The sequence below is a fragment of the Tachysurus fulvidraco genome, chromosome 5, assembly GCF_022655615.1.
Source record: "Tachysurus fulvidraco isolate hzauxx_2018 chromosome 5, HZAU_PFXX_2.0, whole genome shotgun sequence".
Lineage (NCBI taxonomy): Eukaryota > Metazoa > Chordata > Actinopteri > Siluriformes > Bagridae > Tachysurus > Tachysurus fulvidraco.
In genome coordinates, this window is record NC_062522.1 from 7,983,848 (window position 1) to 8,008,891 (window position 25,044).

At 37.2% G+C, this 25,044-nt stretch overlaps 1 protein-coding gene across 11 annotated transcripts in view; it reads left to right on the forward strand.

Moving 5' to 3' along the window:
- The window catches only part of brinp3a.1 (bone morphogenetic protein/retinoic acid inducible neural-specific 3a, tandem duplicate 1), a 62,652-nt gene that overhangs the window by 18,320 nt on the left and 19,288 nt on the right, over positions 1 to 25,044 (forward strand). For all 11 annotated transcript variants that reach the window (XM_047813055.1, XM_027154407.2, XM_047813053.1 and 8 more), the window contains 2 exons: positions 11,906 to 12,093; positions 15,052 to 15,236. In XM_047813055.1, the coding sequence (XP_047669011.1) occupies positions 11,906 to 12,093; positions 15,052 to 15,236 (373 nt within the window). The remainder of the gene's footprint in view (positions 1 to 11,905; positions 12,094 to 15,051; positions 15,237 to 25,044) is intronic.

Here is a 25,044-nt window from a genome sequence, read left to right on the forward strand (position 1 = left end):
TTCAAACCTGGAGCAGATGAATACATCACCAATTAGATCATTTATATTATGTCTAGCAGTTTCCTGGTAACAGGAAAATGATAATAAAAATATTTTTAATTATTTAAAAATATTTAAATTATCATTTTTAATTGCATGTATTATTTATTTAATTGTATATTTAATTGCATGTATTATTTATTTGTTTTTTTGTTTATTTAACTGGAAATAATCGAGTGGGTAACTTAAAATAATTTCAACTAAACAGTATAATCAACAATTTATTTCCATACTGTATCATAATTTAGTCATTAATTAAGTGTTAAATATCCTCACTTGGCTATTCTTGTTTGGAAGTGTTATTTTCCTCTGAGGGGGCACGGTGGCTTAGTGGTTAGCACGTTTGCCTCACACCTCCAGGGTTGGGGGTTCGATTCCCACCTCCGCCTTGTGTGTGTGGAGTTTGCATGTTCTCCCCGTGCCTCGGGGGTTTCCTCCGGGTACTCCGGTTTCCTCCCCCGGTCCAAAAAGTGACATGCATGGTAGGTTGATTGCCATCTCTGGAAAATTGTCCGTAGTGTGTGAGTGAATGAGAGTGTGTGTGCGCCCTGCGATGGGTTGGCACTCCTTCTAGGGTGTATCCTGCCTTGATGCCCGATGACGCCTGAGATAAGCACAGGCTCCCCGTGACCCGAGAAGTTCGGATAAGCGGTAGAAAATGAATAAATAAATGTATTATTTATTAAATTATTTATTAAATTATTTATTTATTTGTTTGTTTGTTTGTTTGTTTAACTGAAAAAAACTGTATCAAAAGTATAATTTGCTTCAGGAAATAATCGTAATTTAGTCATTAATTAAGTGTAAAATATCTTGGCTATTCTTATTTGCGAGTGTTATTTTCCTCTGAGAATGTCCCATAAGGACTGCTTTACTTCATTGGAAATGTACAGAAATATTTATTGGCTAAATTGGTTATTTCTAAAAAAAAAAGGTTATTTCTAAACAGAAGTGATGCTTTCAATTATAAAGCAATATAATTGTCATTTGAAATTTAAATCAATGTTCTTTTAATCAATAGTTTAGTTTCGTAGCTTCTAGTTAACATTTACTTATTTTTCCTCCATAAATGTCCAATCTTGCTTAGCTTTTCTCTCGGCGCACTTTGCAAATGCAGTGTCCTACATTGCAAATACCTTCAGGAACCCAGTGGTTCCCACGGGTCTGAGGTAAACCTGAGGGGAGGACACAACGGACTGATGGGGGATTTGGTGGGATTTAAGTGGTGTTGGGGCTGTTAAAGGTAGTCATGGGGTTTCTCTTTTAAAATGTGTGTTATATGTTTTATAAAGTATTCGACTCTGATCTTACACAGAGTCAAATAAATGAGACAAAACATCTGAAATAAGACAAAATATACCAGTATATCTGTCAGCAAGCAGAAGTGTGTCTGGTGATTACTACATTTTATTGCGTTGCTGACAACTGCCATATTTTGTTCTTAGTTTCTTGCTGCCTTTGCCTCTAGCCTGCCCTTTTGAGATAAATTTCAAATGTATAATCTGTATCCTGAATTTCTATAAAAAAAAGAACTGCTTTGTGACAGTATACATTATTAAAAGTATTATAGAACTAAAATTGATTTGAACTGAGTTATCTATGTCGCCTAGCTCTTAAAAGAAAAAATGATATTAGGCAGTGCAGTACAAGGGTACAGTATACAGTATATAGAGAGAGAATTCAGTTTTGGAACATTTACCAGGACAATGCAGATAATTATTTATTATTTTTTTTCATGTGTCTGATCTTCTACTTTTAGACTTTCCCCGTTAGGGGTCACCACATCGATTCACCTGTTTCTACTTAACTCTATCCTCAGAAATCTTTACTCTCGCACCAATTACCTTCGTGTCCTCGTTTAACACATCCATCCTGTATATCTCCTCTTTGGCCTTCCTCTTGACCTCTTACCTGGCAGCTCCATCTCCAACATCCTTCTACTAATATAACCATCTCCCTCCTCTTTACATGTCCAAACCATCTCAATCTAGTCTCTCTGACCTTGTCCCCAAAACAGCCAACCTGAGCTGTCCCTCTGATGTGCTCGTTCCTAATCCTGTCCATCCTCGTCACTCCTAAAGAGAATCTCAACATCATCATCTCTGTTACCTCCATCTCTGCATCATGTCTTATCCTCACTGCTAAAGTCTCTAACCCATACAGCAGAGCTGCTCTCACTACTGACCAATAAGTATGTTTGGTTTGTCTTTCCTAACCTGTGTCTTGTCCAGTTCACTGACACCTGAAATAATTCTTTTGGCTACATCTCAAAGCATGGTGTTCAGCCACTTCACCCTGGTCATGTATTGCTTTCAGGTGTGTCAAGCCTCAAACCCTTCTTTGTCAAAAGATGCTCGAATTCTTCCCGGTTGTGTTTGGAGTGCATTTGGTGTTAGCTGTTCTGTTTGGGAACAGAATTGTTTTCTTCATGTGGCCTCGCTGAGCTTTCATCTTGTTTCTAGAGGGTTGTAGGACTGAGATCAAGCACCCCTGTGCAAGCCATTCAATAATAGCTACAATATGGATGACCTGCAGTGATTGCCTTCAGGCATTTTGTGCCTCCTTTGCCTCAGATATCTGGGACAATCCTGTGCAGTCATTCATGGATGCTACAAACCAGAAACCAAAGCAGTGATGTGTACTGTATTTTTTAAAGAAATGTATGTTTGGAAGGCAAAAAGGTGAATTTGCATTTAATTAAAAAATCCCAGAATCAGATGTCTTGTGAATAAAAACATGATGTTTGTAGCTTGAAGTAGTGCTGCTACAATTTGAGAATCACAGCAAAGCTCATAACCAAAATGTTTAGATTTTTTTATCCTTATATATATAACTAAGGCCATAAACACATGTGCTACTGTATGCATGCGCTACCTTAAGTCTGACCGTAGCATAGTCGTCTCCTACGTGGCAATTTATATATACTCTTGAGCCAGCTCGCGAGCTCAGCATATCTTATTACATTATGTTAGCTACTATATTTTAGCATAGTTATTTAGGTTTCTGGGCAAGCAAAATATGGGACGATGCAGCACACTGGAACTTACTGGAGCATAGGGAAGTGGTAGCTCAGTGGTTAAGTTGGTAGACTCCTGATAGTAAGGTTGAGGGGTCTAATCTCAGGGCCACCAAGATGCCACTCCTGGGCCCCTGAGCAAGGCCCTTAATTGCTCAGCTGTATAAGTGAATGTTTCTCTGGATAAGGGTGTCTACCAAATGGCATAAATGTAAGCTTATGTGTACTTTGTGGAATGATGACAGGGCAGTGGTGGCTCAAGTGGTTAATGCTCTCTGTTTTTCATTAGGGGTTCAGGGCCTAGCTGCTGATGTAAGGGGCCCTTAACTCTCCCTGCCCCAGGGGCACTGTATTATAGTAGCCCCTATGCTCTGACCCCAACCTCCTCAATTGAGATATGCGAAGAAATGTATTCCACTGTGCTGATATGTACAGTATATATGGTGATAATAAAGGCTTCCATGTCCCCACTTCATGATTTTGGAAACAAGCACATAAACTCACAATGCTAGGTTCACACATGAAGTATGAAATTAAACAGAGACCATTCATTTTCATTTTGTCCAGCAACTAAACGAATTTGAGAAAAGTTTAACTTTATGAAAATATAGAGTGGCTCGGTGCAGCGACTACCAATAAGAGTGAAGACACTAGAGTGAAGAGTACACTCTGCTTCTCCTTCATCTATTACGATACGATCCATATGTACCCCTGTGCATTATATACAGACGACAAATCTCCCTCCAGAACGTTTCATTTTAGCAGCAAGAAAACCGATTTTGTTGTCAAGTGGCATTGATAAACGTTGTTACTATGGCAACCAGTAGAAGGAAAGACCACTGAAGACTGCATAGTAGAGCTACTGGTGACCTACCGTGATAAACATTGCAGTATGTATACGTAAATGCAGCTTAAACACAATCCAATAATCGTACTGTAGCGGTCAATAAATATGAATATTACAAAGGATAATCCATAATCAGAGCAAGGGTAGAGGAGAGCAGGGAATTTTTAATAAAGCTTGAAAAGGCACAAGTCGATTAATTGGGATAAAGTAATAACAAACGAAAAAGTGGCGGAGACATGAGACGAGAGACACAACATGGCACCTGCTTAATTATATAAAGTCTGTGAGAAGGACCTTGTATTTGCCAATGCATTTTTCTCGATTAGTATCGAGAAAGAAATAAAACATGTCTTATTTATTGTATTAACATATTGATATTGATGAAGGTCCATCATGCAAGGATGACCAAAGCTTACATTTTACTGCCTCTGGCTTGCTCTTGGCTTGTCATCACCCCCCGAGGCCAGGTCTAATCTAACATCCCTGGTTCCGATTAGCACTAAGAGAACTTTTGCTCTAACTCTAGTCTGTGTTTAAGTGTGCTGAGCATATGGTTATTTGCAAATTTTTCCCTTGTGTTGTGGGAATGTGTTGACGTGGAAGATGAAGAGGCAGCGCAAAGTGACAGATTTGCAGTGGTGTGCATGTTTTGGTTAGGGGTTTGAGCTAAAATCGTATCTATCTGGTTAACACCTCTATACTGACATGTTAGATATGCAGTAGCACTTTGTGCATGTGCAATTTGTGCATCAGAAATGTTTCAGGTCTCAAATGCGTTACTTATCTCACCCCCAATTTAATGCGTGTTGACAGAGCCATTGTTGTTGGGTGTGCTACGATGGTCGAAATGTTATATAGCAGAATATTATTTGCTGACCTTGCCTTGTGAATATCTTGTGATTTATCCTTTTTTTCTTGATTATCTGTTACATATACTAAAACAAATGGTGACACCAATTTGCTTGATTTTAATCATTTCCCAGAGAATCAATACTCAATAATCTAGAGCCCACTTTGTCTAAATTGACCTCCTGAATGAACTCATGATAACAAATGACATCTTTCTGTTGACTGTTTTCAAACCCAATTCAGCTTCCAGTACCAAAATATACAGTATGTCAACGGCATTCATCCTAATAATGTTTGGCTATATTTATGATGCCCTTATCCAGAGAAACAGACATTTAGCTATTTAGCTATATTAGCTATTTTATACAAAGGAGCAGTTGAGGGTTATAGGTCGTACAATAGTAGGTTGGTGGTTTTGGGATTTGAACTCACAACCTTCTGGTCAGTAGTCCAAAAACACCTGAGCTAATGTTAGCCCAATACTGTGACTTTATTGGGGGGAAAAAAAAAATTCTATTTCTACCTTGTTCCGCTGAATGTAGACGGCGGCACCAGATACACACAACGCAAATACATCAAAGCCCCGAGTGCAAATAGGCAGAATAATATTACACATAAAAAAAGCTATACGTACAATATGACTGAAAAGTCGTTAATATAATTAGTCTTGAAATGCTATACATTTTTACATGATCTAGAAATTGTGCTAACATTTGATTAAGCAAACAGAGAAATGAACATTTGCTGCTAAACTTAACAGACTAAGGCTGAGAATAAAAAGCTCATATTTACATTTCTACTGAAATCGAAGCTGTCATGAATCCTCTCACCATATGATACGTTTCACAGCCAGTGCTCTTATTGTGACACTTTCTTTGTTTTGCTTTCTGGTCCTGTCTCTGCCCCCGTTCTATCATTTCCCAATTGTATTCCTCTGATCTCAGCTCTTGATTAGTTTGTCTGTTTATACAGCATTTGTCATGTTGCAAAACCTTATCATTCTTTTATCCTGTCTTGTTTTCATGTACTGGTTTCCTAGTTCTCTATCTCACGTTATTCTTGACTTGACTTGACTTGACTATTATGACTCATAAATATGACTCATTCGCTATACACTTTGTAAACAACACACTGAGTTTATGTACATCTCATCTGATCTCACATCTGATGTAAGAGAATCTCATTTTTAAATAACGTCGAGGTGTTCTTACCCGTGCATGTACACACGCTGACTTTTTTACCCACGGGTGTAGTCGGCAGTAAGTAGGAATTAGTACTGGGCATATTATTCATTCATTCATTCATTCATTCATTCATTCATTCATTCATTTTCTACCGCTTATCCGAACTTCTCGGGTCACGGGGAGCCTGTACCTGTCTCAGGTGTCATCGGGCATCAAGGCAGGATACACCCTGGACGGAGTGCCAACCCATCACAGGGCACACACACACACTCTCATTCACTCACACATTCACACACTATGGACAATTTTCCAGAGATGCCAGTCAACCTACCATGCATGTCTTTAGACCGGGGGAGGAAACCCCCGAGGCACGGGGAGAACATGCAAACACAAGGTGGAGGCGTGAATCGAACCCCCAACCCTGGAGGTGTGAGGCGAACGTGCTAACCACTAAGGCACTGGGCATATTAACTAGCTTTAATTCAGTTTAGTTTCATTAACTTTTAGCAATAAATATTGTCACAAAGCAGGATATTCAGTCTAGTTTCAATATTAAGTTTATCTTGTCTAAAATATCTACCGTTCACTGATAAAGACACGAGCACAAAATGATTTCGTCTTCACGGTTTCTACTGTAAGTGGTAATATCCACAGCAATCACACATATCCCCAGGCTGTCCATGTGGTGCCGATCTCAGCAACAAGAGCGAACAGACTCCAAGTGATGAGACTTCTTTTCCAGCCAGAAGTAGGGCATCAGGATAGATCAGGCAGGTTTGGAGAGCAGAAGTGGTCAGGATTGCTCAGCTTGAACAGACATTAGACAATCTTTCAAGAATCCAACCTGTGAAGAGAGCAAACTAGTGCAATGCAGAACGAGGAAGAAAAAATAAGGTTACGTAACATGAAATCTGAGAAGCCGTCTAGCTCCATAAAGGGATTTAAAGTACTCACTTGTTTTCCACTGTCTATATTAATACTCATAATTAGCTTTCATATTTTTGAGATGCTTTAAAAGAGCTAATGCTTTTTTTTTCTAGTTAACTGGATCCCCAGGCAACAGACCGAGCAGCACATAGTATGTTTGGCATCCTAGGTGTGCTAGCTAATGAATTTATGCTTTGTGCTGTCCTGTCAATAATAAAAGTCTGAGCACTTTAATAATGCCTTTTATTACCACAGTCCAATGGGAAGTAGTACATTATTATTATACAGGTGACAGTTAAGTGTTTTGAATGTTTATTCTTCATTGTTTACAGATGACATCCTCATTGTTAGCTGCAAATTTATTCCTAATGCAAAATTATTATTCGGACAACGCGACTAGTTATCAGACTGCAAGGTGAAAAGGGAGAAATGTATCATGGCTCTGAATAATAGCCTCGCATTGACCTTGTCTTGTGACATTCTTATCATCACCTAAACGAGACACAGATCTGTTTATTAATGCATTAGCTGTTTGAGTTGGCTCATTTTTTTCTGTAGCATTTTCATGATTCTGGATAACATCTGGAGGTAATTATGGTGCAATACTGAATGGTTAGATATGGTCTTTGACATTGGATTAGTGTGCAAATTATTAGAATTGGACCCAATTTAAAGCCTTTGCACTGTATGTCACGATCAGAATAAACACACCTTTTGCTTTTTTTTATTTTTTTTTATTATGTACGTGAGCTGAATATAGAATAAATAAGCAAGCTGAAATTATATACAGCAGAAAAAAAGGCAAAGCTCAGGATTATTTGAAATCACAGATTAGATCAGTTAGATCAACCCAGATATCTGTATGACGGAGATGCCACAGTAAAAAATAAATAACCAAAAAAATGATTAAATACATAAATAAATGAATAACATGTATACATTTACAGACCATCAAACAGTACCCATACAGATGTGTCCAGCTTGCACATCCTCTGGGATTCCTTAGAGACTCACTGACTCATGTACTTCACTGAAACTCTGCACACTGTTGAAGATTTCCTCAGCTGTCTTTCATCCTGAACATACAGACAAAATGTCTGTTATATTTACATGCGTATTGATCTGCAAGTGTTTGGGCTTTTTGTGCCTTTTGTTTGTACGTTTTTATGATTGATTTTCTATGAAGCCGTTTTCCCTCATTAGCACACTTTGTGTTAGGAGACGCAGCAACTGTTCACAGATAAGACTAGACCGACAGACAGAAAGGCAGAGACACGAGAGACAGACAGAAAGAGAGACAGACATACAGACCGACAGACAGACAGACAGACAGACAGAAAGAGAGACCGACAGACAGACAGACAGACAGACAGACAGGCAGAGAGAGACAAGAGACAGAGAGACGAGAGACAGACAGACAGAGAGACGAGAGACAGACAAAGAGACAGAGAGATGAGAGACAGACAGACAGAGAGACAGACATACAGACCGACAGACAGGCAGAGAGAGACAAAACAGACAGACAGAGAGACGAGAGACAGACAGAGAGACAGATCGACAGACAGAGAGACGAGAGGTAGACAGACAGAGAGACAGACATACAGACCGACAGACAGACCGACAGACAGGCAGAAAGAAAGAAAGAAAGAAAGAAAGAAAGAAAGAAAGAAAGAAAGAAAGAATAAAAGGGAAAGAAAGAAAGAAAGAAAGAAAGAAAGAAAGAAAGAAAGAAAGAAAGAAAGAAAGAAAGAAAGAAAGAAAGAAAGAAAAAATAAATAAAAGGGAAAGAAAGAGAGAAAGAAAGACAGTAAAAGGAAAAGAAAGAAAGAAAGAAAGAAAGAAAGAAAGAAAGAAAGAAAGAAAGCTATTTGCATTTGACTGCTTTGGGCTTTTCTGTGTCTCTGTCAGCGATGTGGGGATAAAAACAGACCCGAATGCAGGATAGCTAAAATAAACTGGATTTATTAACTAAAAAACACAAAACAGGGACAAAGACACAACAAGAGACAAGACCAAGGACGACAAATACAACGACAAGGATTCCACGCTGCCATGGCAACGCGACACGGCTAAATAGACAAGACAATCAACACATGAGGAACAGGTGTGTAGAGGCAGGGAGGAAGACACCAGGGCGAGGCAGACACGTGACTCAGAACATAAACAAACACACATGGCCTGAGTCCGGACACTTTATCTCTGTCTCTATGATCCTCTTTATCCATGCAGCCATTTCATGTCATCAGCCCACTTTTTGTTCAGGAGAAGCAGCAACACATTCACAGTCACAGTCACATTTCCCTTCATTACATGCTCCCACTGATTCTGTTAATAATTATTTCCATAAGAATCTGTGCTTATTGAAACTTATGTAAAACACCTGAATGAATTATTTCTCTGTTAGTGCTGTGTTACATTAAAACCCAGACTCCTCTCTCGTTCCCTGACAGCGGGTAACTGTGCTGCATGCACCGTGATACATGTTTGCTGTCTGTTTCTACAATCTTCCTGTGAAACTGCTGACACGATGGATTTAATATATCGCTTTACCGCATAAAAACAGAAGCACAAATACCCAACACCGAATAACAAACCGAGTTCATTTATTCAGTTCAGTTTAGCTAGAAATGTTTGACCTTCTGCCACAGCCATGAAGACTAAACCCCTTAAAACTACACAGTTATTAGCCATGCAGGTAAAAGCCATGCAATTTGCCTAATTTGACTGAGAAAATAACACAATTGAAGTAAGCATAAATTGTCAGCGACTGCAGTCTAGAACAAGACCTTTGACAAGATAATCACATAGAAGGATCCTTAGACAATGTCTGTAGTTCAACCGTTGGGGAAAAAAATAGTGTGTTATAGTTACAGCATCAAATTGTGTCCAAATAGAATTAAATGACTGATCCTTAATACGTCATCTTTAAGCATATTAGACTTGAATAGAAATTCTCACCCTAGTTACTTTTTTTTTAGCATTACCTGTGTGCCTTATTGCCCAAATTTATGGATACGTCTGGAATTTGTAAATAAAGTATCTATCTATCTATCTATCTATCTATCTATCTATCTATCTATCTATCTATCTATCTATCTGTCTGTCTGTCTGTCTGTCTGTCTGTCTGTCTGTTTATAGATGTCTAAGTAAATGTCATTTTCTCACAAAATAAATGGCACACTTTGATCAACTGCTCCACATTCTGTACTGTAAATGTAATCTTCTGTTGTGTTTTCACTCAGCACGAAAACATGCAAGATTTGAAAATATTCTAACTTTATTTGTCACATGAGACATGGAACTAGCTGATGTCTTCCATTAGTGCATGTTCTCCCTGTGCTTTAGGGTTTCTGGGTAACTCCAGTTTCCTCCCTCAGTCCAGACATGCTGATCTAACTGGCTGATTAGCGTCTAAATTGTCCATAGAGTCTGAGTGCATTTATATTAATTGTGTCTCGTGATGTAATGTGTTGGCACTCCATCCAGAGTGTCCCCTGTCTTGTGCCCTGAGTCTCATGGGATAAGCTCCAGGTTCCCTGTGACTTCATGTAGGATAAGTAGAACAGAAAATGATAGGATGGATGGATGGATGGACAGAGAGATGGATGTAAATATACAACATATGAAAGACTTTCTTTCTTTCTTTCTTTCTTTCTTTCTTTCTTTCTTTCTTTCTTTCTTTCTTTCTTTCTCAAGTTCACAATAATCTCAATATCAAAAGCCTTTCTGTGTCCCAAAACTGCTCTCATTTGTAGAGATGCAAAATTTAAGGTTAAAATTATCAACCGTTCATGTATTTCATGCCTGGGTAGCTTTGTTTTGTCTGGATTGTTTTGGCTACATTCTTTTGCATTATTAAATGAAAGAAAAAGTATGCGGTGACTTTCGGAGCTGAAATTTGTTTTGTAGAATAAACGACATTCAGGTAGCGGTCTGTAAACGAGTGCTAAACCATGTCACAATTTTTCAAGCAGCTCATTTTTCAGAGCTCCTTAACGTTCGTCAAATGTAACGGAGGCGGTCTCGGAGGCTTCCGGTGAGTGACAGCTTTACTGTGGCCTCCTCGTTTTCACCAGAGTGTGTTCTTTTCTGTTGAATCCATGCAGCCAGAGCTCTTAGTAGGGAAGCATAGCAGGTAGTTCTTCAGTAATCCTTCTCCTGCTGTGCACCTGCAGCACCAGCACAGTGCTGGATTAGCCTCCGGCTCCATCCACAAACTGTCCGTCAGCTCGCATGCTCTGACACAACGTCGATCATCTCTCTCTCTCTCTCTCTCTCTCTCTCTCTCTCTCTCTCTCTCTCTCTCTCTCGGTCTGTCCTCGCTGTCTCTTTGCATTTACCACACAAGTAATTATCACTTTTCATTATGCAGATGCACCCCAGATTCCTTCTGCTGAGTGACAATGCTCCCTTTTTTCCTTTTCCTGTTCTTTCTCCGCCCTACAACTCCACCCATCTTATCGTTTCTGCACCTGTCTTATTTGCAATAGCATCTTTTTATAAATAGCTTTGATTTACGCTCCACATGCCACAAAGTCTAGCTAATGTTTATCAGCAGTAACAAAAAAGTCAGACAAAATAACCCCAGATTGCACCATTATGTAAAACCGTAGGGGGCGGGACAATGGGGGTTAAAGCCGTTGGAGGTTGGAGCGATGCCTAGAAATAGAGTTCGAACATAATGGCTCTTTTGTTGGGAAAAAAACAAAATACACAAGAGAGATTCAAATAGCAGCTACTGGGGTCATGCAGTCATCACATTTTCTCCCCAGCAGGTCTCATCTGAATGAGTCACACCCTCACTCACAAGCTATGTGATGATTTATTTTGCAACTCATTTTGTGATTCCTTTTTTTTTCTATTGCAGAGAGAAAAAGATATCAATTTAGCCTCTTCAAAACATCTGAAACTACACAAAAGTCAATCAGCGTGGTTTAAAAGTCTTTCACTGCTTTTCCATTACACTCTCTCTGGTGAGATTGGAGCTTATTTTCTAACTGTGTGTGTGTGTGTGTGTGTGTGTGTGTGTGTGCGACATTTCAGAGAGTTCGGACGCTGGAAGGTGAACAGCTTGGCACTGGAAAGAGAAGACAATGGCATTGCTTTGCCCCTCGACCCAGAGTTCATGCAGACCATCAGGCAGTTGGGCCGCCGTCCCACCCTCAGTGCCATCACTGAAAACATCATCAAGAAATACGGAACACACTTCCTGCTCTCGGCTACACTGGGAGGTACGGAGATAGGGCTAAAATAGTATCCTTACATAACAAGTAATATATTTCACATACGAAACAATTGTTCAACAATTATCATGCGCTATGTAGTTCCTAGTGTTATGTCGGTTCAGGAGAAGGCTAAAAAAAGAAATCACGTCGTGCTCTATCAGCGCATATCAGACCGTACATTTATAAAATTGGCTAAAATGGCATTGGAAGAAAGTTGAAATGATGCAAGACATGTGGATCTAAGAGAAAGTAAACTTTGACTTGTTTAATACTTCTAACAACTCCATAGGAAACCATGGGTCTGGAAATTAGATTAGATTAGATTCAACTTTATTGTCAGTGTAATAAATAAGGGCATGAGGTTATACAGAAGGTGTAGTAATATGTACATATAACTGAATAAGGGTAAATATAGTGTGTTTTTTTTTATATAAGTATGACAGATATAGCTGTACAAAAGGAATGTCATTATGAATATATATATATATATATAGACTAGACACAATAAATATGGATGGACATACAGAGGTGTAATGATAGTTTTTGGGTGGTGCCAGATGCATGATTTTAAAGTGGTGCAAAATAGTGCAAAACACAGAAGAAAAGTGACAGTACAGTGGTGATTGTTAACACCATATCAGCTGTTCAGTGCAGAAACGTGATCTGTTTGGTTAAAAAAGAAATAAAGGAGCTGGTCATTATTAAGTAGTGGTCATGTCTTAAAAATCTTAAAAAAGCTGTTTTATCCACCAAAAATGAACTGGGATTTCAGGTAAAATTCTAAGATTTTCTTCAAATTCAGTTGTTACAAATTTGCAGAGACAAGTGTTTAAATTCCTGCAGCTAGGACATTATTTGGGGAGATCCAAAAATCGAAATCAGAGTCTATACCAAAGGTGCAAAGGTCAAAACAAAGGCAATAAACATCAAACATGGATTATCCATAATTAGTTCTACAGTCAAAGGTCAAAAAACAAGTGTGGAAAGAAGAAAACAAGACATCTATATAGTATGCATACAGCGCCATCCACAGTGAACTCATGGTGATCTTCGCCAGGTGCCTTTTTTAGGGTGGCTCCTGCCCCCCTGTCTGTGATCTCAGCCACCCTAAAACTAAAAGTATAATTTTTACTTTCATAAATAAACAATAAAAATTACGTTAAAATGCAGGACATGTAATCGATGGGAAATAAAATTATTTAACAGTTTGATCTGACAGCGTTTTTTTTTTTTTACTTTGCTTTTACGCGCATGCGTTATAGTCTTTCAATAGCGCGTCATCGGCTGTCTGCTTTATTTGAACGGAGAAGCACAGGTACGCGCAGCGTGCACGTCAGTCAGAGCTGAAGGCATTTACAGTATCTATAATGTTAATCGGCGGAAAGACACAAAGACAGCAACCAAAAGCAGTGAAATGTCACTATTCTTATTACCAGAGTTGTAGCACAAACAAAATATTAATGCAGACAATCCATTCAATACTAAATAAAAATAACATTTATTGATTTGGTCTTTGCCTTGTGAATATTTGTTTATTTTTATATTTGTTGGATATTGTTTTGTTGGATAATATTTGTTGGACACACTGTTTGTAGAGAATGCACACACACATGAACTGATCTGATTCAAGACTGGCATCATTACATCATGGATAAAATTTTGGTGTCCACTTTTGCCATTTAATAATACCATAACTTTTGGCTTACTATGTAGTCATATAATATATAATATTAAACTCTTCTTGTTTTAAATTCTCACTGAGGGCTAAAACCCCCTAAAGATGAAATCCTAGAACCGCCCCTGGTCTTCGCTCTGTCAGTGTTGGGTCTTCCTCAACAGTGAGAGAGACTGAGAGAGAGAGAGAGGGAGAAAGAGAGAGAATCGAGGGTTATAATTACTGATTAAAAATGGGACAGGTTTACAAAAAAAAACAAAAAAACACAATAAAACAAGTGCACATGGGAACAGTGAAGTGAAAATTGGGAAACTGACCTTGATTTACGAGTACAAGAACACCCTGGTTAGCATTTGTGAAAATCTGCTTTACATAAGCTACTTGAAAAACACTTTGAGCTAAAACGCACTAACATGTTGTGTACAAAATGTAAGATAATAAAAGAAAATACAAATAAAATATACCCCCTACCCCTCATCATTTTATATGTGGGTTGAATCAGGCTTAACTCAATCTGATTTCAAATGCATTAGTGGGTTTCTTCAAAGCTTTTGAATTTGTGTTTATTTATATATTTATTTGTATTTTCTTACTGGTAATTACCATATTTCTCTAATTAGCATTGCATTACCATTTCTGTAGATGGCACAAAAAACAGAAGCCATTCTTTGACACATAAATTACCACCTCATTTCTCTGTACACTGAAAATAATTGATTATATAAATGAAATAAAAAAAATGCCCCGAAGACAAGATAAGGTCGTGCTCTTTGTAAATCTGATGCTCATTTATATTAATTGTGGGTAATTTCTTGTAAATGGTGACCCCGGTGTGTTCGTTAAAGCCTGCACATTCATTTGAAACCTGTAGAGAAATATAAAGGCTGTATTTTTTTAAATGAAGCGTGGGAAGGCAAAAAGAAAGGGTCAGGGAAATTGTAATTTGTGTGGTGTGATTTTAGAGTTAAGTGTAAATGAAAACTCTACTGCTGGTGTATTTTGAATGTCACACCTTTTCGTTGTGTTACTCCACCCATGTCAGCATGGACACATTCATAAAAAAAAAATAAAAAATGAACTGAGAATAATAAATCGAGCAGAACTAGAATTGTAGGCCAGTATTATATCCAAAAAAATAAAAAATAAAAAAAAGTGAGAACCCTACAGTATATCTGCCAGGAAAAATGGAGCAAATTATGTTTTTATTCTTTAATATAATAAATCACTCTGCTGTTCTGCCCTTTTCCTTCTTTCCTTTGCCCTCCTCACTGATCTCCGTCCTGTTGCAGGTGAAGAGGCTTTAACTATTTTCGTAGACAAGAGGAGACTGAGCCGCACTGCAGACCCGACTGACACCAACAGCACAGCTGTGACTCTGGAGGCACTCCACCAGCTGGCTGCCTCCTACTTTATAGACAGAGAGAGCACACTACGTAAACTACACCACCTCCAGATCGCCTCAACTGCCATCAAGGTAACCCTGCGGCCTAGATGCTCACAGACCTGGGGACTTAACCCCAGACTTCAGTGGCTATATTTAGAATTGAGCTACAGTTAAGCTAGGCCATCTCTATTGTTTGGAGGATGCAGTTGCCTCTTTTGGAGGGCAAGTGGAGGACAGGAGGCGTTTTGTTTTCTTTGTATTTTAGTCAGGTGCCTGGTAGATGAATGTAAGAAATGGCGATCGGTTAAAGGCATGCATATTTATTAATGTAGAGTGTCAAGAAAATGAGACAAAGTATACGCAATTAGAGAGTTTTTTATATCCTAAGACATAAAGTCTTATATGAAAAAAAGAGCACCTGTACTACCGAACCAGCATGATGTTGGACCCTTGTGCATGCATTAGAGAATACTTACAGGTGCAATCATCTTTTCAGACCACAGAGATCAGACAGGAGAATGACGTAGGTGTTGCTTGCATATGTTAGTCATCTTTTTGTTGAGAAGTGACAGTTTACTGTCTCTTAACCAACTGGCAGAGGCAACCAAGGTTTGGGGACATTTTTCTTAGGAGTTTTTGTGATTGTTGTGACTTTTCTGCACATTCCTAACCCTAGCCCTAACTCTAATTTTAATCCTAACCCTAATTCTAACCCTAACCTTTTTCGATACTTTAAGATTTGACCGAAAGACTGCAAGAATTATGGATTACTTTCTTTCTTTCTTTCTTTCTTTCTTTCTTTCTTTCTTTCTTTCTTTCTTTCTTTCTTTCTTTCTTATATTTATTCGAGTTGTTCCTCTATACTTAAATACATGCTGCAGCTGGTGTGTGTATCAGTCCAGTTGTAACTAAAACCAGTTTTTCTCACCGATCTCATCCTGCCTCGGTATCAGGATTGGTAGGACAGCCAGTAACTGTGGACTGGCAGGCAGTTTTTTTTTTTTATAGTAAACATTGCCCAGGTGTGAATAAACGTGTTGTGTTGGTTGTTTTTAAGCCCGGCTTAATTGCAAAATACGGTTAAAACTCTACAGTATTGCATAAGGCTGTTAGACAGATGTACTGGAATTCTTCTCACATCCCATAGAGAATTCATTAGAGTAATGGGAAGCAGGACAGGAGTCTTTCGGACTGATCCAGACCGGAGTCCTTTGAAGTGTGCTGATTGAGACGAATAGACAGAAGCCTTTTATGGCTGCTTTTACTATTTTGGCCTCTTGAAGTGATTGATGGTAATTATTCTAAGCAACCTTAATTAAAGCGATGAGCAAAGATGGATGTGAATGCGAAGGTAAAAGAAATGGCGACTGTGTCCTGGTTACAGCCCATGACGCTGTATCAGGGGTGGCCTGTGCATGGGAGATGAGAGGCTGCACTTATTTTGGAAATAAGTGGCTATACATCAAATAAATAAATGGGAAATTGCATGTACAATTATACATCAGCATGAGGAATTATCTTTCAATTTCAATATTTCTCGGAGCGCCTTACCCATTTGTCACCTGTTTCAATATAACGAAGGTGTTATTCTCTAATGAGCACGAGACAGATGAGAAGTATTTTCTGCACCATTGGTTATAAATGGATTTTTAACCTCATTGGTGTGCTGGGATACTGAATCAGGAAACACCAAGAAAGTGTCAGTTGACATCAATCTTGGATATTAATTTTAATTTAAGAGTCGACAAAGTGCATTTCACTCTGGAACCTGTGTTAAAAAACTCTGATCATTTCCTTAGGTTACAAAGACTCATTCCCAGATTAATGGTTAATAAGTAGGAACTGTATCCGTACCTACTGTATACAGTCACAGACACAGCGCAGCTCTGTTGAACCCTCGATTGATGAATTTGATGAAATTTATATATATATATATATATATATATATATATATATATATATATATATAAACAGCATCCCTGACATTCATTCCAGCTACACGTCATTAGGCTAATAGAAAAGGGATTAAAAAAAAGTATTTCTCTTTATATTTTAAACGTTTATTCATCTTTATATTATTGTATTCTTTTTTAACCTGACTTCGGTTTACAAAATTTTCAGATTATATTTCTAAGGCAAAATCTATTATTATTATTATTATTATTATTATTATTATTATTATTATTATTATTATTATTATTATTATTATTATTATCGTTGTTGCTAATTATAATCATAACAACAACGATAATAATAATAATAATAATAATAGTAGTAGTAGTAGTAGTAGTTGCAGTTTTGTTAGTGTAATATATATAAAAAAAAAAACTATGCAAAAATAACAATGCTTTCTACTACAGAAAAATCTGTTGTTATTATTATAAATAGTAGTTGTAGTAGTAGATGTTTTAGTACTGGATGCAGTAGATGTAGTAGTAGATGTTTTAGTACTGGATGCAGTAGATGTAGTAGTAGATGTTTTAGTACTGGATGCAGTAGATGTTGTAGTAGATGTTTTAGTACTGGATGCAGTAGATGTAGTAGTAGATGATGATGTACTGGATGCAGTATATGTAGTAGTAGATGTTTTAGTACTGGATGCAGTAGATGTTGTAGTAGATGTTTTAGTACTGGATGCAGTAGATGTAGTAGTAGATGATGATGTACTGGATGCAGTATATGTAGTAGTAGATGTTTTAGTACTGGATGCAGTAGATGTTGTAGTAGATGTTTTAGTACTGGATGCAGTAGATGTTGTAGTAGATGTTTTAGTACTGGATGCAGTAGATGTAGTAGTAGATGTTTTAGTACTGGATGCAGTAGATGTAGTAGTAGATGATGATGTACTGGATGCAGTATATGTAGTAGTAGATGTTTTAGTACTGGATGCAGTAGATGTAGTAGTAGATGTTTTAGTACTGGATGCAGTAGATGTAGTAGTAGATGATGATGTACTGGATGCAGTATATGTAGTAGTAGATGTTTTAGTACTGGATGCAGTAGATGTAGTAGTAGTAGATGATGATGTACTAGTTGTAGTAGCAGATGTACTAGATGCAGTAGATGTTGGAGTAGTAGATATTTTAGTAGCAGTTGCAAGTTAATTCAAGTCAAGAAGCTTTTATTGTCATTATAACTATATATAGCTGTTGCAGTACACAGTGAAATGAGACAACGTTTCTTCAGGACCAGGGTGATACATAAAACAAAGACAGAGCTAAGGACTTAGTAAGTAGTCCTAGATACATAAAGTGCATCTGTGTGACCTGGTGCAAACAGTGCAGGACAAGACAGACAAGACAGTGCAGGACAAAAGACAAAAAAGGCAGACAAGCCAGTGCAGGACAAAAGACAGTGCAGAATAAAATACAGTGCAGGAGAAAAGACAAAAAGACAGTGCAGGACAAAAGACAGTGCAGAAAAAAACAAAAAGACAGTGCTAGACAAAAGACAAAAAGACAGTGCAGGACAAAAGACAAAAAGACAGTACAGGACAAAATACAGTGCAGGACAAAAGACAAAAAGACAGTGCAGGACAAACGACAAAAATACAGTGAAGGACAAAAGACAAAAAGACAGTGCAGGACAAAAGACAAAAAAGCCAGTGCAGGACAAAAGATGTGAGCGATGATGTAGTAGTTGACGATGATGTAGTAGTTTAGTAGCAGAAGTATTACTTGTATTAGTTGAAGTAGTAGAAGATGTGTTAGTTGTTAGGAGCAGTTGTGGTAGCAGTAAACGAGAAAGTAGTAGATATTTTAGTAGCAGTTGCAGTTGTAGTAGTAGATGATGTAGTAGTACTGTAGCTACAGTAGTAAAAGATGTAGTAGAAGATGATGTAGTAGCTATAGTGGTAGATGACGTAGTAGTAGTAGTAGTAGTATATGTTAAAGTAGTTTCAAGTAACAGTAGTAGTAATAGTTGTTGTAGTTGTAGTATTTTCTTATATAAACTAAGCGTTAACATGCTGCAAATTTACTCGCTCAAACGTAAGACACCCTTCGGATGGATCAATCTGTGCACACTGTTTCTGAAGTGATTTTCAGGCTGTGCTAAATCAAACTACAGGTGCAGAATGAATACATCTGCATGAATGCCACACTGTATTTTGCACCCTTGAATAGAAACCTACAAACTCAACACTGCATATTTAATAAGACAAACATGCAAACATGCAAACGAGCAAACACGCTTACTTGAAAGAAACAATTCTCTGTAGGCGCTGATAGTAAATTAGATATACAAATCTAGTAATTAATAAACTGGCAGCTGGTGAATGTGCATATCAATGTGGAAACATGCTGGGAATGAAGAAATATATAAATAAATAAATAAATAATAAATAAAATGTTCTTTTGGGAGCATCAGTCAAAACGTCCCTTGTTAAAACGGGGAGGAGCGAAAGATCTTTGAACGACCTCGATTCTGTGATTCCTTTCTCTTTCTCTCGCTCTCTCTCTCTCTTTTTTTTCCATTGGAATCGACCCAACTAAGAACATGAGATGGAAAAAATGCTAGAAAATCAAAAGGAATGTTCTGCTTAATGCAAGCAGATGGGGTCTCTTGTATAGTGCACATTATTATTTCATTTAAAAGCCTAAGCCAAAGCTGAACATATTAACCACTACTTCCCGCTCGCTGAGGATTCCTGCTGATTTCAATAAGGCTCCAAATTCTATGGAGCAGAGTATAATCTCATTCTGATACAAACTTCCTTCCAGCGACAAGCTTTTTTATAGTTCACACACACATATACACACACACACATACACACACACAAAAGGTGCCAAATATGATAAAACTTCCAGCAGCTGCGGGAGTACTCAAAAGTACTACTGCAATATGCAGAAATATATATGTGTATGTGATGCTAATATGGATATGACTGTGAATTACGGATCAGTGGCTGAATGTGTGCTTTTAGCTAGAAAAGAAACAAACCAACTGAAATCAGTTTGTCCTTTTGCTTCCTTTATAGAATACTGAGCTGTCTTAATAATAACACTATTATTTTGATCGCTGCAGCTTTCAGTGTATTTTGTGCTGCTTTTGTGGGATTATACCCACAAAATAATAATAATATATATATATATATATATATATATATATATATATATATATATATATATATATATATATATAATATATTATATTATATTATTTAATATTGACTTGTTTACTTTGATTCAGTTATTTTTTAAATAGTTTTTATTAGTAGTCATTATTAGTAGTCATTATTATTATTATTATGATTACAATAATATTTTGTATTATAACATTAATAATAATAAAAATACTACTACTACTACTACTACTACTACTACTACTACTACTACTAATAATAATAATAATAATAATAATTCAAGGATAAATATAAAATACTGTGAACAGCAGATACATATTTTAAAGCCACCTGCGATCCATCCTTTTCTATGCTATATGCTATATATGCATCTATGATATATGCAAATGTTTGGTTTATATTGATGTTTTAATGACACATGTTGTGTAATGAAGTACTGTATTTATGTTCACTGACAAAAGCTCATATAAACAATCCTTATTTAATTAATTTATTAGAATTTTACGCAACTGGGACACTCACATGCCTGTTATACTCTTGATTAGAACAGATACTGCCAAATTCTACATACATGAGCTCAGAGACATCCTCGATTGGCCAGTATTGTCTGAATTTACAGGGTAGAGCATAAATCCTCTGACACAGAAAGCTGCAGATTCCTCTCACCCACACGCCTCGCCATTGTTGGCTAACACATTTCTGTTGGCCCAGTTAGGCAGCCCATACAGGGCAGTGGTGGCTCGAGTGATAAAGGCACTGGTTGCTGCTGTTGGACTCTGGAGAGTGTCCCTTTATCCTCAGGTGTTCTGCAATATGGCTGAACCTACACAATAACCCCAACCCCCCGAAAAAGCTGAGATGTGTAATGAAAGCATTTCAATGTTTTCTGATCTATATATGACAAATTAAGGCTTTTTCTTCATAGACCAATTATTAAATCTGCCATCCTGTCCAGTTAGTATTAATACAATATCCATTGTAACCAATTGTAAGCACCTATATACTATCGTGTACCCATTTAACTAGTCTTAAATACAGTACACACCAGTTTCCTGGTGACGGGCAAGACACTGAAGGGTATCACTAAATGATGACGAATTTGGCTGGACTTTAAACTTTCTGATTAATAGTCAGATCAGGACTGCATAGAATAAGAAAGTATGTATAGATGGTAGCAGTCATGCTCATGGTGCAGGACTACATCCACCCAACCAAAGTGCACTTTTACTCTGAAGTTGCTCATTATGTTTTATGAGCCAAGTATCTGAAATGCAAAGTTCTCCAGCTCTCTGCTAAGCTATAGAAAGCTTTGCTGAGCAGTTCCTAGCTGAGCAGCAGCAGAGAAAAGCACAAAGACCTTATTCACGCTTTATCCCAGCCAGGGCACGAATGCTTCAATACTCCTTTTAATATGCTTTCCATATTAATGCACTCTAGCAGAATGTAAGACTGATTCATGTTATTAGCATAAATTAAGGCACACCCAGGAACTATTTCTTCTAACAAATGCTTTTATGAAAATTTCTGAATAGCATAATTATTCATGGCACATGCACAGAATTAAGCACATTTGTTCTCATCCCAATTTACGGGTTAAGACAATTTAGCAGCACGGCATTGTTTATTAGCTGTTTGTGTAAAACTCAACACCATTTAAAACTGATAATTAGTTTTCCTATACAGAATGCTACACGGGATAAATCTCCAGTGTTGAATGAACGCCTGTAGCGTTAATTAATGTCTAGCTGGTCTTAATTCACTCTGGTGTTAACTCAACACTAGGGATGTCGATACATAACAATATTATCTGAATACTGATGTCGCTTCCACACACATGCACACACTCGTACATAAGTATCCATCGTTGTTGGATATAACACTTTTCACTTTCGTCGTAACTTATTAGATTTTCAGTGTCTGTTAATTCACCTTTAATGAATTAAGTATGCAATTAGTGTAGTCATGAGAAATGAATGTTTCTAACACACACTTACATTAAGGTGTTTTTGTTTGTTTTTTTTAACTCTCAGAAGCCTTATAAGTTTAAAGCAAACAAATGCAACCTACATTACAAACGTGACACTCATTTGATTTAACACCCCATTTAAGACATGATCGTAGTACATGATCTTTTATCGTACTGTAAATCACAACCCACCATTATCATAAGTTATTATATTTAATATAATGTGTTCTTATAATTATAATTAGGACGATAATTCGGATTTATCGGCCACTCAAAAAGAGTCCAATACAAAGTAACAATTAAGCAGGGCTCTGAAGTTTTGAAGACAGGCAAGCATGACATCTACAATTTCCTGTCCAGAGACAAGCTGTTTTGTGTTGAGGTTCTGTTCAAACCGACCATCGAAAATACCCTCTCTAATGAATGTTTTGTTGCGTTAAATCTGACCCAGATAGTGCTATTTTCTGATTGGCTATTGTGTAGCCTCCTTTTTTTGATTGCCTGGTAAGTGTCAAGCTCGACTAAGAAGGAGACACGCTTGATTCCTGCCCGGTTCTATAGAGACAGAGGTGCGGACTGATACATTTTGGGCGCTGAGGCATATTAAATATATGGTAAATAGTCAAAAGGTTTTTCTGCGTGAGAAATACAATGTGTGGCGGGAGAGCGTGAGAAAAGACCCAAGTGCGTGACTGTCACTCTCAATGCGTGCACTTGACAGTCCTGAGTAAGGTTTTCAGATAACGTAAATTTGACCTAATAAGTTCTGTTCAAGGAGAGTTAATATAAAGTCTTTCATTAAATTATAAGTGGTAAGTGTTCTGTACAGCAATAATTAAGCATTACTTTAATGAACAAATGACTAAATGGAGGACTAGACATGTGGATTTAAAACCCTTTTAAAAAGAAAATAAAAACTAATTCTAATTTCTATATTTCTTATATATATATATATATATATATATATATATATATATATATATATATATATATATATATATATATATATAAAGCAGAACAACAAAAAAGGGCATTATTCGGACACATGATTTGGGATGATGGTTAAAAGGAAAAGTCATCTTTATGCTGCGAACAAATCCTGGATCCTCCAAAAATCCTCAGAATTAAAAAAAAGAAATGAGAATTAGTTTTGATTTTCTTTTTAAAAAGGGTTTTAAATTCACATGTCAAGTCCTCCATTTAGTCATTTGTTCATTGAAGTGATGCTTAATTATTGGTGTCAGCCAGAAGAGGATGGGTTCACTACCGATTGTAGTGCCTGTCAGGTTTTCTTTCCCATTAAATCTCAGGAAGATACACCATGCTGCTGTGGCTTCTTGCCTGCTTATTAACACAATCCATCTACATCCAGATTACTGTAAATCTGTTTTGTGTTTCAATTTATTAATAGTGCTATACAAATAACACATGGGTTGGAATCACCGTACAGTACGCGTGCTTCTGTGAAGCTGTTGGCTTTCAGTGTGAAATGATCTTTTATTTTCTAGGACTTTTACTTTTCACACGGAACTTATACTTTAATGATAGCTTTGTGTATGCAAAGAGGTTTGAACCCAGGTGTTTAAACTAAGTAGAGAGATTTACCTAAGCAAACCCTGTGTAGTATAATTTCTTCCTCTTCTTCCTTACATTAAGACCAACATCTAAATGTTCTGAGCTCCATTCCACTTTGCCCTTGTTGCAGATTTGCTCATTGCTATGCATAGAAAACCCATCTTTATATTTGCATTGAGCCAATTTTCAATTTAAGTCAGACATCTGTCTCTGTTAAAAATTAATCTACTGATCCCTGTAGAAGCTCTTTGGATTTTAATTAATTGCATGGGCACGTCAATAAAAGGAATTTAAATGGCAGTGGTCCGCTCGCTGAACGCTTTCCTCTCCATTCCCTGTTTTCCCACTTATGAAAGTTATTTTAACTCATTGAACGGAAATTAAATAAAGCACCATAATGAAGATTTTTCTGCTTGTGTAACTTATTAGCAAGATCCCGGAAACTTTTTCTGTTTTCGCAGTCATTCTTCTGTAGTTCGCCTAGAATCAATTTCTCACAACACAATTACGTCCAGTCCATTTTTCTGCCTCTCTCGTCCATCCTCCACACATACTTCTACATATGACTCAAAAGTTAATGTCAAAACACATCCGTTTCTGAATCGCTAAACTATCATTAACGTTGAGTTTCTGGAGGAAAGAGTGGTTACTTTTTTTTTGCCTTCAGGGAAAATATTAAAAGAGCTTTCTATGGTATGAAGAATCATTTTTAAGTGTCAGGAAAAAAAGATGGATTTGCCTTCAGGCAGCCTTTTTGTCTTCCCATATGTCAGAGCCTTGACATAGAGGAGCTTTAAATCAAGCTTTTGTCAGGAGTGATTGGGCTGTGATCACTCCTCCGCAATGCTGTGCTGAAATGGCACTGATCTGGTTTTATTAGCAGGGCAACTCAATATTGAGGTCTCTTGAAAAACAGATTTCTTTTCATATTTCATATTTTGAAATTCTTATTATCACCAAGAACCAAAATGGATAGGCAGAGCAAATAACACATTCAGACTTGAGTCCTTTTTTTTTTAGCTTAATATAGTATACGAAGGAACGATAAGGACGAGTAATATAACACTATAACGCTAAAAGGAACGGTTCTATCGGTCGCCTCAAACATGGAACCCCAAAAAAAGTTCTTTATATAACAGTTTTGGAGACATTATAGAAAAAAAACCCCAAAAAAATCAGCAATGATCCACAAATCTATTTATTATGCGTCCACTTATTTTTTTTTTTAAGAATCCTGTAGATGTATCAATGATTTTTACCTCATTTTTATTGTT